This window comes from Lichenostomus cassidix, chromosome 2 (genome assembly GCF_008360975.1).
Source record: "Lichenostomus cassidix isolate B80296 chromosome 2, HeHo_3.0, whole genome shotgun sequence".
Taxonomy (NCBI): Eukaryota; Metazoa; Chordata; class Aves; order Passeriformes; family Meliphagidae; genus Lichenostomus; species Lichenostomus cassidix.
The window spans coordinates 28,951,950-28,966,324 of NC_139482.1; the positions used below are offsets into that span (position 1 = coordinate 28,951,950).

Genomic DNA, 14,375 nt, shown 5'->3' on the forward strand with positions numbered 1-14,375 from the left:
CTTACCCTCCTCGGCACATTCCTTTTGCTCAGTATTTCAGAGTTTCAGCCCGTTTCTCTGGGGCTCTCAGGTGCTTCCAGCGATCCTGTTTTTGGCGTCCCTGCCTTTCTGGCACAGCCTCCTCCTCCTGCACAGCTGCCTCCAGCACACCTCTGCATCATCTCTCTCACCGTGCTCTGTGGCAAGAGCTGAGGGGCACAGATGACTTTTTTGTGCCTCCATGAAGTCTGACATTTGAATATTTGCAACTTATATCAAAGACAGAAGATGGCATTTTCATTTTTTTATTGATATGAGTAGTGAGAAAATAGAGAAATTTTTAAACATCTGAGTATTTTCACTCAAAGAAAAACACATTTTAGCATTCAAATGCAGCTTGTTTCAGGGGCTTTGGTTTGTTGGGGGGGTCTTTTTGTTGTTGTTTTTTTTGGGTTTTGGTTTTTTTTGTATTAAGCTGCATTTCCCTTTAATAGTGTATTGCCTCATGGGTGGAATATTCTGCCATTTAATGCCATGTCTTGCCTGTGGAGTAGTCTTCCTGGCTGAACATCTTTCACAAAGACTCCAGAGTTGTCCAACTTCCTCCCTGAGCCTGCAGCTTGCTTCAGTGCCTCAGAAGAAGATGGTTTTCCTCAGGCACTTGGCAGAGGACAGCTGCAAGATGGGGATGAGGGCCTGAGCTGCCCTCCTCTGAAGCCAGCACAGCAATACAGAAATGCTAAGCCATGGCTTTGGTGAATTGACTGAAGCCCACATGTTTTAAACCAAACTAAAAACCCCAGCTTATTCCAATTTGGTTCCAGAGATCACTTCAACTTCGTAGACAATGTGTTTTCTTCCCAAAAAATTCATTCAGGTGGAATATTCCCAAGGATTTTCTCCTCCTCATTCTACTAACTGTCAGCCTCAGCCCCAGGCAGAGAGCAGGCAGCAGTGAAGAGGGATGTGGGGATGTTTCCCATTGATGGTCCCTAGTGGGAGCATGGTCCTGAGCTCAGACACCGTCCCAGCCAGGCCTGTTAGGCTGGGAATGAGCTGGGCTGGAGTCTGGGTGGGGCTGAGGGTACAATGTACCTGCAGCAAAGCATGTGCAGGGATCAAGAAGAAGGCTCTGCCTGGAAATGAATGCCAAAGAACAGGGGGTGCCTGTATCTCAGACCTCTCCTCAGGGGGGGAGCAAGCTGTTCCCCCTCCAGCCCCACCTGTGGTGGCACAGCCTGGGCTGGCAAGGTTACACACACATGGAGCAGCCCTGCTCCCCTAGCACTGCACACACAAGTTGGATGTCCAGTGTCCTCTACTAAACCCTTTCAAAACACCACAGTTCTTAACAGCATAGTCATCAGTGTCTGTGGGTCTGTCTGAAAAGGATTTCAGCTCAATTCATGTTGCTGATAAACAACATAAACAGGGATGAGCATTTGCAAATCTACTGCACAGCATCAAATGAGTCAAATGAGAAACATGGCTGAGTAATTTTAATACACTGATAAATTTTGTGGTCCAAGGTCCTTGCCTATATTTCAAGTACATGAATTATACCACCTGTTATCTCTAGAGCCACTGAAAAATTAATACAGGCAAAGCAAGATGTCCATGGTTCAACTGGTTAATCAAGGATTCCCTAATACACAGAGTTATTCTCAGCACTCAAGTATCATCTCGGCAGTAATAAATTTTATAAGACAGCACTTTCAAGCATTTATGGTTTTCAATTTACAAAAGACTTCACAAATATGAATACATTCACTGTAAGAAAGCTGCTGTGAAGTGGCCATTATTCATATTGCATAGAGGGAGAGGCTGAAGCATAGGGAAGTTTACCAACCTGCCAGGTCTCATTTTCCATGAGCAGAACTAGCTCCTGGGAAACCAGATTCCTTGGTCTGTACTGAAACATGGGACCATGTGCACCATACTCACTTTGTTCTTTTTTGGGGAGAAAAGAGGGCAGCAAGACACAGCGAGGGCTAAGGGGTCTCTGTGATTTGGCACTGGCCTCACCATTCTCGGACTTTGTGTTTCCTCAAGCAGTGCCTGGGTTCTCAGCCTTCCCCAGCCTCCTTACAGCATCTGTGTCCAGCCTCACTTCTTGGGTGGGTAATTTAGGCAATGGAGTTCCTTGGAGAACAGTCACTGTTTTAAAAATGGCTGGCACATTAATGTCTCAGTGAAGATCACAAACCCAAAGTAATGAGTTCAATGCATAGTAATATTTTAGTTTCTTCAGAAATGCTTTTGTTAGACCAGTGACTGAGTTCAAGTGTTGTTTCTACTATAATATAAATATTTGGACCTGTTCTAGTCCATAGGGGAAGCCCATGCCAGAATCAGTAACCAGCAGTCACTCTTGAAAATGTCTTTGGTATAAAAAATAAGATATCTTTGATGTTTTAAACAGCAGATCATCTTCTCGGCATTTCTGACTGTTTAATCTTTTAATTCCTTTTATCATTATTACTATTGTTATTACTGCTATTGTTATTAATTCTTTCACTTAATTATGCCATACTTTTTCTTTCCTCCCCAAGAATCCTGTTCTTGATACTTCAGGACTGACCTTTGGCACTGTAGAAACTGACCATTTCTTCTTTCAACCAATGAAATTTTATGCACCCTTGCACATTTCTCTTCAAATGTAAGTAGAAGGGCTACAGTGCACTATTTTACAATTTTGTATGTCCAAAAGTCAGATACGTCTTTGAAATTAGTTGAATGTAATCGAGATACAATCAATTGAAATAATACACTTTTTCTCACCTGCTTTTACAACTGTTTTGGGCAGGATGAATTGCTTCAGATGATTCTAATAAATATGACCAGCACTCTCTGAAAGTGATGCTGAAAAAAGTTAGAGACTCGTGGTTGCTTTAAAGTAATTTATACAGTCATCTGTAGATAACTTCTACCTGGCAGGAAATACGCATGAAACTCCAGACCTGAGTGGACATGGATGCCTGCATGTAGTGAAACCCAGCAAAGATCTCATACAGGAGGGCAGCTCTGTTTCCTTCTGTGCTCTCAGCTCTTGCCGTGTAAGAGTTACCACTGTGAAAGCACAAGATTATCTGTGTTAATGTAAAGCTTGTTAAACGTTAGTGTATAATAAAAGTCGGGCAACCCAAAAAAATTTCCAGTAGTATTTACTGTTCTACAGTTTTCATTAACCCAAGGTACTGCATTCTACAACTGGGAAAAACCCATTTTGACTGCATAGACACAAAACAGAGTTTTAACTGCAGAGGGCATGAAAGAGCTACTGAAGAGCAGAGTGTTTTGCTTCCAAGGCATTATTACCTGCAACATAGTTTTCTACAAGCTTGATTTTTTCCACACTGAATATCCACAATATTGCATTTTTGTCCTGGAAGATCCTCTGAGGGTCCATCTGAATGTTTTCATGTGGAAAAATACAAACCTAATAGAGAACATAAATTATTAGATTCATTCTAAAGGACATTCTTGATGATAATCATGGACTAGGAATCATTCTGTTATACTTACTGAATCTAGTGGATGTCTGCTCTTACTGAGATTTTCTTTCTTATTTTACTTCACACTCAAAACTAGGTTTTAAAAAAATTTTTAATTAAATTTCTAATTAAATTAATTATTTTTAATTTATTTTTAAAAATTAATTTAGCCAGCATTTTTTTAAATTTAATTGCATACAAGATTGCTAACGTAGGATGAGCTGAAATTTACCTGTTTCCCACTTATTGCCATTTTGAAAATGCCCAGCCATTCAGTAATGCTCATTTGAGTCACCGACCATATCTATCACAGTGCTGTACAGCTATTTTCTGGTTTTGCTGGTGCTTCTAAGGCTTTAATCAAATTTGGCTTAAGATTCATAAAAATAAAAAATAAAGAAAAATACCTGAGATTTTCACTGAAGTACAAAACAGCATTCAAGAAAACCATTTGAATATTCATAATTTGAACAAAGAATTGTCCAGAACTTGCCCATTTAGGCTTTAATTCAGGGTTTTCCGGAAATCTGAAACAAATCTTACTCAGTGTGTGTTTTGAAAGGAATGAAAAAGGTCTGCAAAAACCACTACCAAGAATCCAGCCTGAGGCAAATAAGTGCTGGCAGAAGCCATCCCAGATGACAACAAATGCTTTGCCATCCTCCACCCACACAAGCTGATTAGCATGAATCCCCATTTTTCCATTAGCCCACATGCTAAGGGTGTTTTCCAGCCTCCCCTTGAAGGTAGTTACATCTTTGTTTTTCACTTTGTAGTCATTAGGGCTGATATGGGGCCAATAGCTGCAGAGCCAACACCATGCCCAGTGACTTTTCAGTCCATCTCAACACTTCAGGTTATCACTGCTGGGAATCAGAGAAGATGGAGAGAAAAATATTGGCTCTTCCTCCACCATCAGCAGTGTTTGTTGATAGTTAACTTGGGGAAGATTTTGGATAAAATATGGATGGACACCAGCAGAGGGTGCATTGCTGCCACTGTAATGATCTTTCTTATACTGTAAGTTAAAAGTAACCATGTAAAAGTACTGTAAGTTAGGTAACCATGGTGTAGCAAAGCTTTGGACGAATCCTGCACATTCCAAGTCTGTGGAGCTGCCTACACAAAGGTGCACAATTGAAAGCAGGATTAAAGACCAAAGTCAGTGAAGTTGCTTTAAAGATGAAGAAAAAACCAAACAACCAAGTAATGTGCATTTTCTGCTGTGCACTGAAGGCATTTTGCAGCTTTTCTTGAAATATCCGTCATAAAAATACTTCTTTGATCTGCTGCAAGGAGCCACTCCCAGAAGGGGTGAGAGACACCTCGTTTCCTTCCTTCCTTTTCTTATCCTGACCTACCAGTCTGGAATGCAGTTCACCTCTGAGCATTTTCAGATGTATCATTTTCAGAGAGGTTTGCATGTCACAACACACAGCCGGGCTTACTTTACTGCTCACAAAGCCTGCACATGACAGGCAAAGAGAGGAGCCCCAGCCAGGGTCTGACCCTCCTGCACTTCACCCATGTGTACACACCCTTGTCTGCAGAAGGGGCACAACCGTGTTAGAATAACAAATACTCATCTCACCCTCATAGGCAGGACCTGAGACTGCAAAGTGCAGAAAAAGTGCCCCACGGCTGAGTCACAGTTTAGGCAGATCTGTGTTTAGGCAGAACTGCTGCAGCCCTACCTGCCTCTGGCACATCACTTTGCAGCAGGAATCACAATGCACCTCCTCCCCCAGAGTCATCCCACCTGGTGAATCTGCTGACAGCTAGCCACATTTTGCAGGGTTAGTGTCAGACAGATAACAGTTTTTCAGCTTCCTCATCTGAATTTCTACACAGCAGCACAACCCTTAATGCTAGCATACAGGAGAGAGGGACAAAATACAGTGTCCAGAAGAGACCAAGTCTTTTTCTAGTCATGCACAAAAATAATCCTTTTAGGGTTATTTTGCTGTCATTGGATTCAGAGTGAGTATTCAAATAGAAATTTTAAATTCTGAACTGCCCTTTAGAAGTGCCCCTATAACCCCACGTACCACAGGCCTGTGGGTGTTTAAGCTGGAGCCACAACTGAATTCCAAAACAGAGTTGGCATTAATCAAGACCATAATGTTCCCTACGAAATGGCAAGGGAGTTGAGCACAGCATAAATACACACTTAGAACTGCAGCACAATAAAAATAATGATGATGATAATAATAATAATAATAAGCCCCCAGCATAACCAGCATGGTTATGTGTGGGTTGGCTGAGGATGGCCAGAGGGAGGAGATGCCATGCATTCTTGAGTACACTGCAAGGAAATTTCAGTCCCATTGATTTCAGTGGGTCTTCAAGGAGACCATGCCTCTGCTGTGGAAAGGAACTGCTTAACACAGCATCGTGGGGTTCCTTGCTTTTTGTCTCTCAGCAACTCCTGGCAAAGCCACTGGTTACTAAGTGAAAACATATTTTTTCCAGGCACCAGGACTGCAAGCCATACCTGGATTTGGCTTTTTTTTTCCTTTTGCTTTTTGTTGTTGCCGCCATTCTGATAGATTTGCAACTCTGGCTCCTTGACTAGGTGCTGACTTTACGAACCCAAGTTTGGCTACTGAAGCAGGGGAAGGGGGGTCTGACCTTGGGGTGGATTATTTCCCCCGCAGTGGATGGCTCTGCTTACAGCTTGACTCCAGCTAATAGGCGGCATTCAGTGTCAGCCCGGCAGCTGCCATGCAGGAGGTCTGTCCCTTCGGGCAGCTGCTGCTCATCTGCCGGCAGCTGGCAGCGGAAGTGACATCTGTTTTCGGTCCCAGCTGTGAGCAGCGCGGAGGTGCCAAAGCCCAAACGCCTCAGTTCTCAATCCAGGAGCGAGGAAGGGTTTCTGATGCCAGACCACGGCCTGGCTTGCAAGAGAAGGGAGGGGGGGATTGTCCCCTTCGACGATGGTGGGCTGGGAGGAATGGAAAAAGAGTGACAAATGCGAGAGAAAAAATAAGCAACAGAAGTAGGGGAAAAGAATGAGAAAAGAGTGCAGGAGAAGACAGGAATCGCTGAAATGAAAAGGAAATATGAAATTTGAAGTGTCCAGTCTGAGGCACAAAAACAAAAGGAAGAAGGCAGAGTAACGAGAGATGCAGAAGTAACAACAAACAACTAACCAAGGGAGACAATTATCTAAAATGGTTGCTGAATAGGAATATGCCTTACTGAGCTGCCATCTGAAGTGCTACTGAACCTGGAAAGCGTTCCTGCCTGCAGCCCTTAGCCTACCGTGCCTTTCAAGGGGTCACCCCTGCAGGTTTTGCCATCTGGTGGAGCTCCGGTATATTCTCTCTTGCCTCTTTGTTTCTCTATGCTATTTAAATTCACAACACTTTTTTCTTGTCCAAGCCTCTAACTCTCCCATTTATCTTAGTAACCGTGTTATAATTCAGTGTTGTGGCATTTTAACTGAAATCTAATTTTAGTTTCTGAAACAGGAACAGGTGCAGGATGAAGGACAAGATCCATTTCAATCTAAAGACTGAACACATACTTAAGTTAACCTTGGAATAAATATATTAAGAAATGCCACTTTGATCCCCTGGTTGGTGTATGCAAGGCAAGCAACTTTATTCTATCATGAAAGCATTTTCACAGTTGGGACTGTTTCCTCAGTACAGGTGCTGAAATTGTGTTTTTTAGATCTCTAAACTAATTGAGTATTCCTGGAAGAAGTAATGAAGGAAAATGTATATTTAACAAGTGCTTTACAGCCCTGTCAATCAAAATCAACCTACACCAGGAAAAAATGCAGAGTTGGTGACTGCTTTTCCTTGGTGCTTGCCAGAAGCACAAGATAAACTGAATTCTGGTAAACAACTAGGCTGGGGAATGGGCTAAGGGAGACAGACCAGTCTGAAGTTGAAAGCGCAAGCATTGGGGCACAAAGATTTGAACACACTTTCACACTTTGCCTTTGGAGGCATCCAGAGCAGGGCATTAGTCATCAAACTGTGTGCCACTACAATTTATTCAAAATCAGTTGCAAAAGATTGGATTGATTGAGTTGGGCAGGAATAATGAAAGCAGTTTCTTAAGTCTCTCAGAATTCAGCTCTACAAGACTGGCCTTAAATACAACTGTAGTTGCAGTTGAACTTCTTTTAATGTTACAATTATATATTTCTATAGCATAAAGATACATATTTATACCTTAAAAATTCATCACAAATTTTACCAATGGGAGCCCCTGATGGTATTATTCTTTTTAAAAGTCTCAGCAGCTTTCTGTGTTTCAGTGAGAATTAGTTGTGATTTTAATAAGTGATCTTTGAAACAAACAAGAGCAAAGTCCTCCAAATACCATTTTACCATTACCTACACAAGAAGAAAAGCTGACCATCTAGTAAACATCTGACTTAATCAATGTAATAACAAAATACTGGGGTAGGGGAGGCTATTCCAGTCAGACAGGAGTAAGATTAGTTCATCTGGAATATAGACCTAAGAGAATAATCTGCAATCTTAAAAACCATGAGGTTGAGGCAGTACTAATAGTTTGAACGGCTCCATTTGTCCCATAACACACAGTTTTTACAATTACCAACCATTTACATGCCCAACTCATCAGAGTAGTCACACTGGGCCAGCACAGAGGTAGGTCTTGCCCCAAACTCTGGCCTATAGGAACACTGTTTACATGAGCCTATTCCTGAACCCCCAAACCTTCCTCAAGAGAGATGAAGGGAAGGTCTGCACATTGATGGATGCTTGATAAGATGAGCTACAATTTTTCAGATCAAAGTTATGGATGAAGAGGAAGGAGATACAAGATAAAAAAGCTTTTGCATTTCTCAAAGTGAATGTGCTCTTTTTCAGAAATAAAACCCAAACAAAAAGCAGTGAGAAGTGGCAAGTGTCCGAGGCAGGGAGAACAGAGCAACCAAAGTATGACGCTTCTCTGGTGGAATGACCAACACACAGGAAACGTTGCTGCATCCTCAGAAACTGCCAAGCACTAATTGGAAACCTTACATGTCTTCGGAAGCTTCTCTTTGGATGGCACCTAGAACAGCACTTTGGAGATGATGAGACTTTGCTGTCACATAGGAATACAAATTTGAACACACAAAAGGCTCCATGGCATCCAGAAAAGTTTTGTTCTGCAGCCTACATTAATTATCAAGGTGAGTTCAACTACAGTTGACTCTACTATTCCACTGATTACAATAGCTAACACCTTACTTTCTCTTTGCTTTTTGGTATAGTTTTGGGGTGTTGGGTTTTTTGTTTATAATGCCACCATCTTCTATCCTTTTCATTTCTTCCTTCTTTAGAGGACCATCAACCCATTTTCTTTCCAAGCTAGGTAGTCTGAAAAGCTAAACAAAAAAACCACTAACTAGAAAATTTTCTACCTAACTGATTGAAGGCAAACAAAGTAACTTAGATTTCAGATTTTGCATGTAGTGGGTTAGTTTCAGTATACAAATCTAATTCACTCAACTTTGCAGTAATGAAAAGCATTTCTAGGGCCACATTCTGCATTCTCTTTTCTGATTAGCACTACCCAAGGAATACTAATTAGAGTGCTTGAGGAGTAAGGTAAGCAAGGCTGGCAGAGTCTGAGCTTTTATTTACTTTCTGTTATCTCTGTCCAAATGTTCAAAGCAATATGGGTGGTGACTGACTCACCAGTTAAATTCAAAACAGCATGTGTGTACAAAAGGCTGCCAAGTTTCTCATGTATACTTCTATTTGTGAGAAGCTATGCACAGACAAAAAACAATCAGCCAGTTTCTTAATTTCATTTTATATCTTTATTCCCATTGTAAGTACTAACAATCATCCAAAAAACCATTTAAATTTGGTTTGGATACACAATAGCATTAATCACAGTCCAGTTTGGGTTTTTTTTCCTTTTTTTTCTGTTTTTTTACTGCAGTTTTAGTATTTTGTGATCTGTTTTAGTAGTCCTGTTGTTGGTGTATTTGCTTCCAGCAAAATGGATTTTTCAGTGTTTGTAGATCATTTTAAAAGATTGCTAAAGATTAAAAAGCCATAATGCAGTGATTAACAGTACATTAATAAAGCTTATTATCTTCCATTTAGGATTAGTACTAAGTATATTGGATGACCCAAAACTTACTTCTTGTTGTGCATTGTCTGTTCTCTTTTCAAAATAAGTCCATAAACAACTATAACACTTTTTTTTAATTACAGCAGCTTGTTGAAGTATGATTTTTAATTGGATTGAAATCCTCTTGGGGGAATGAAGTAAAACAACCCTAAAAAATAAAAGCCCTGTTTAAGCAAATGATGTTACTTACAAACCAATGTTAAGGCAGTACCACAATGTATAAATTAGAATGGATAGAAAATATGAAGGATTTTCTAAACTCACCATATTATTTGGGGAAAACACATCACAGATTGCATTTTAGTCTTCAAGCAAACAGGAATAACAAAATACAGTCAGAGACATCTTTCATAGTGTCTTTTAAGAGCCATGGGATGAATTCCTTCATCAAATTTATTAATGTAAAGCTACATTCAGAAAACTTATTTGTGAGAGCTGTCCTGTTAAATTATGAATACCAGAAATAAATTCTTTAGTTCTTATTTGCGTACTCTGCATATGAACAGATATGAATATATTTATGAATAAAATATGCCTATTGTATAGCCATACACAGAGATAATATGAAAGCTTATGTTGTACAATGTCAGAAAAGGACAAATTATTAATCAAAGTAGAGAGAAGAAAGAAGCAAAGAAAGCAGATGATGCACAAGAACTTTGTTGGTTATCTTTGCATGACTTGCATGTGGAAGAAAATGTCTGCTTTGGACATAGAACCGTCAGCTAATGACTCTATTTTATTATGCAGTGAAGGAAGTTTGGGACCAAGGTCAGCTTCTAAAAGGGATTTAAACCAGAGGTACAGATAGTCATGTGAAGGGAAAAAGGAAGGGGAGCAAGCATGGAGTTTGTTATCCTAAGTTTTGTCTGAGCACCAGAGGGAGTGGAACACGGTGGGAGTAAGGGGAGGAATGCTGTTTTTAGAGGGAAATTTGCTGAACTGACAGTGACAGACTGAATCAGGAACTCACTGGACACTTGTGGTGAGGATACTTCTCCAAGACCTTTTTCCAGCCATAGCAGGTATGTAAAACATTAACCTAGCCCCTCCACAAATTGCAGGAGAGATGGAATTCCTGGGTCTGATGCACGGGGAAAGACAGATGTTTTCAGAGACTCTGCTTGTATTGCTCTTAGTGGTTGCGATACCTGAAGATATTCCACATAATAATCATTCACCATTTCACCTTCCTGTCCCAACTGTCCACACTTGACTATCAATGCAGCATATCTTTGAATTCATAATGCTTAGTCTCCTTACTGGTATTTACTATATACATCTGCTACCCTGCAAGATATGAGAATTGTATTCTCACATGTGAATTAACAGACTCTTTGTATTTCAGTGGAGCTACAGGAGCTAGTTCTGAATGATGGCACATGGGCACTGGAAGTGTAGCACCAAGGAGGCTACAGCCAGAGCATGCTGCATCTGGAAAACTGGGGGTTAGCACCTCGTTGTACCCATGCCTGTCTTTTCTTTGATTTGAGGCTACTTTCATTCCACAGAGAACAGGTACCTGACCTTTCCAACACCTCCTGCAACAGGCATTTCTCTTGATGTCAGGACAGCTACACTCTGTAATGAACTCTACATTCACTAATAGGTATTACAGCAGCAATTTTTACATGATTTCACATAAAGTAGATGAGCTGTGCTTTAGGATTATTTTTTTCTGAAATAAAATTTAAGTCATGCAGTCCTGGAGAACAACACACATGGTTAAAATTCTGCATAAACACTTTGGTGTCCTCTGTGCACCTTTTAAAGTGATCAGTACCTTAAAAAACATTTCAGTATCATTCCTCACAGTATATACCCAGTGTATCTCAGAATTATTTGTATTTTCTTTTACACTTTACACATAATATTAGACTTGTATCTTAAATATCAAAAATATGCTGTTAAAGGATCTTAATAACAAATGGCATAAGTCCAGAGTTTTCATCAAAGAATAAAATGGCTTAAGACCTTTGGTGAACAAATTATGAAAAACTAACTTCCAAAAGCTATACATGATTTATGGTCTTATGCTACCAACAGCTGGCCAATCAGCTCCGGGTTTCTGTCCTTTATTAATGCCATGATAAGAGCAGCAGCAGAATTTACTGTCTCCTGAAGCAGCAAAGGGTCCTGGAACAAAAAGGGGAAAAAAAGAGTGAGTAGGGAAAACAATATATTTACAAAAGTGGAAAAAGTAAATATTTAAAATCAATTTTCAAAATTTTCAAGTATGCCAAATTACCATATGATTGTTGAAGAAACAAAGCTCTTTATTAGAAGAAGAACTTCTAAAACTTTTAAGGAAATATAATTTCATAGTAATAACCATTTTCTCCAATCTCCTTGATGCAAAACTGCTAGAATGCAATCTACTCAGAGACCACCAAAAACCTCGATTCTGTCACTGGGTTCTTTACTCAATTTTAAAATCTAAAAGGCAGTAAAAATTTTGGTGTTGAAAACAGGGAACAAAATACAGAATCTAATGGATTTAATGGAGTAGCATACTTAAAGACCTGCAACTTTAAGCACCTACTGAATCCCATCTGTAGTCTACCAACTACTTAACTTCACAAAGGTATTTTAGCACTGGTACTTCACTGGTTTAGGCTGACCTTTATATGAAATAATTTTAAAAAGTAGTCTGGTTTTGATAGGCAAGTAAAGAAACCAACACAGGAAACAGTAATAAAATGAGACATTGATCTGTGCTTCTAATTGAGCACTCCAGCTCACATTTGAAAGTCTTTTGTCTAATTATGAAGCTTTCTTAATTGTATAGACTATAAAAAGTTGGCCTCCTGCTACCAGTAAGATTTCCATTTGCACACTGGGAAAATACCAATAGGTGGAGCCAGGCATGGAGACTTCACTGGAAAGAGAAATAGGAGAGAACAATTTCTGTGAAGTAACAGAGAAAAAGAAAGGTCTACAAAACTCTAGGGTAGGGAGAATCTACAAAGAGACATCACAAGCTGTTCCCATAGCCATGATGGATAAAACAATAGGTTTTATCCATCCATTTATTCCACTTACTCCATGATGGAAGCAATAGCTTTTAATGGTAAGGACTAGTATGCAATGGAACAGATTATTGGACAGATCAAGGAAACTCATCAGGAGGGTCCTGCAACATGAGACTCACACCCATGTCAAATGGGATACATTTTAAAGATAAAGATAGAACTTCCTGCCTGGAGTAGGAGGATGGAGCAGTCTGATTCTGCATCTTTTCACCTCTTTTTTTAAGACGCTGCATGAAGGAAGAATTTGTAGAGAACATTTAAGAAATTTGGACTAATGGACAAAGAAGAAACTTTTCTGTATAAGTTCTGTTTCCAGAACTTATACAAAAACACAACATCAAAACCTGCTTTTTAGTAAATAAGGTAACTGCTGAAGGGACCTACCTATTCAGCTAGCACAGAGGGGAGCTGGAGACTAAGAAGTTGCAGTTGAAGGAAAAGCTGAAAGGAAAAAGGTGTCCCTAGAACATTCTCAATGCAAGAACAGAGGGGGAGCCACAAAAAATGATGAGAGGTTTGGAGCCCCTCTCCTATGAAGAAGGGCTGAAGGGGTTGGGAGTGTTCAGCTTGGAGAAGGGGAAGCTCTGGGGTGACCCTATTGCAGCCTTTCAGCACTTAAAGAGGGCCTACAAGAAAGAAGGGGTCAGCCCTTTTACTAGGATCTGTAGCGACAGAACAAGGGGTAATAGTTTTAAACTAAAAGAGAGTCAATTCAGACTAGATATAGAGAAGAAAATTTTTATGATAGGGTGATAAAATAATGGAATAGGTTTCTCAGAGAGGTGGTGGATGTCCCATCCCTTGAAACATTCAAGATCAGGTTGGACAGGGCTCTGAGCAACCTGATCTAGTTGAAGACGTTCCTACTTACTGCAGGGGGATTGGAGTAGGTGACTAACCTTTAAAGGACCCTTCCAAACCAAACTATTCTATTATTTTATGGTAATGCTCTTATTAACTTTTTTATGTAAATGAAGTGAAACATGCCAGAGAAGTAACTGGATTGAATAGGAAATAGGTAGTTTATAACGGATTCTTTTATCACTCCTGAAAAAAATATTTTTGTATTTGACTAGATTTTTGTTCCAAACATCATCAAATAAGTAAATTACAATTTGTAACCTCGCAAAAAATTATACTTGTCTCATATTCATGTTATATATTCCAAAATGCAGTAAAACTATTTATTAGAGTTCTAAAAAACTGTGGTAGAAGAAAAATGTTCATGACCTGTGTCTTGCTGTTCACTGAGTGACACCTATCAGTTAAGCAAGGAGTGCAGAAGTGTACTGAGGTCCTGCTCCTTCAGGACCTTTTGTCATGGACCAAGGACTCAAAAGCAACCTTCAGAATCCACTATTTTGGCTCAGCAGGGTGTTCACTGCCTCATTTCCCATGGGTGTAAACTGCTGGATAAAGTACAAGGAGAGCGGAAGTCATGCGCGCACCACTCAGATGGTAAACACTGCAGCTGCTTTCAACATCAAGCAACACATTTCTTGCTATTCACCAATGCCAAATCTCCTGGTGCCCTTCATCACTTTTTGTTCAGTTTATCTCAAGAAGCACTTCACAATTACAGAGGTTCTTTTCCAAATGGGCTTCTAGCCATATCTGAAGTTGGCTGGAGGTGTATAGTAGTTTTCTTTTTTTCCATTTCACAAAAGGAAATAAAATGCACCTGGCCAGGAATGCTCTTAATGTTTATCCCAATAAATCTTTCCACATCCTCTGTTGGTTACTGGATTCGGTACAC

General features: G+C 40.0%; 1 protein-coding gene and 1 long non-coding RNA gene across 7 annotated transcripts in view; both read right to left on the minus strand.

The window, feature by feature from the left end:
* Positions 1 to 482: 482 nt before the first annotated feature.
* Positions 483 to 6,884, minus strand: LOC146441033 (uncharacterized). Of its 2 annotated transcripts, XR_014849759.1 has the most exons (4): positions 6,105 to 6,884; positions 3,706 to 3,821; positions 3,298 to 3,418; positions 483 to 3,048 (listed from the first exon to the last, which is right to left on the minus strand). It is a non-coding gene; the product is annotated as an uncharacterized LOC146441033 (long non-coding RNA). The 2 variants fall into 2 exon arrangements; XR_014849760.1 differs by lacking the exon at positions 3,706 to 3,821.
* Positions 6,885 to 9,357: 2,473 nt separating this feature from the next.
* CRPPA (CDP-L-ribitol pyrophosphorylase A) overlaps positions 9,358 to 14,375 on the minus strand; it is a 106,400-nt gene continuing 101,382 nt past the window's right edge. For 3 of the 5 annotated variants that reach the window (XM_085050839.1, XM_085050838.1, XM_085050840.1), the window contains exon 10: positions 9,358 to 11,723. In XM_085050839.1, coding sequence (XP_084906965.1) covers positions 11,619 to 11,723 — 105 coding nt within the window. In that variant the 3' untranslated portion in view covers positions 9,358 to 11,618. The remainder of the gene's footprint in view (positions 11,724 to 14,375) is intronic. The other 2 variants (XR_014849761.1, XR_014849763.1) reach the window with 2 other exon arrangements.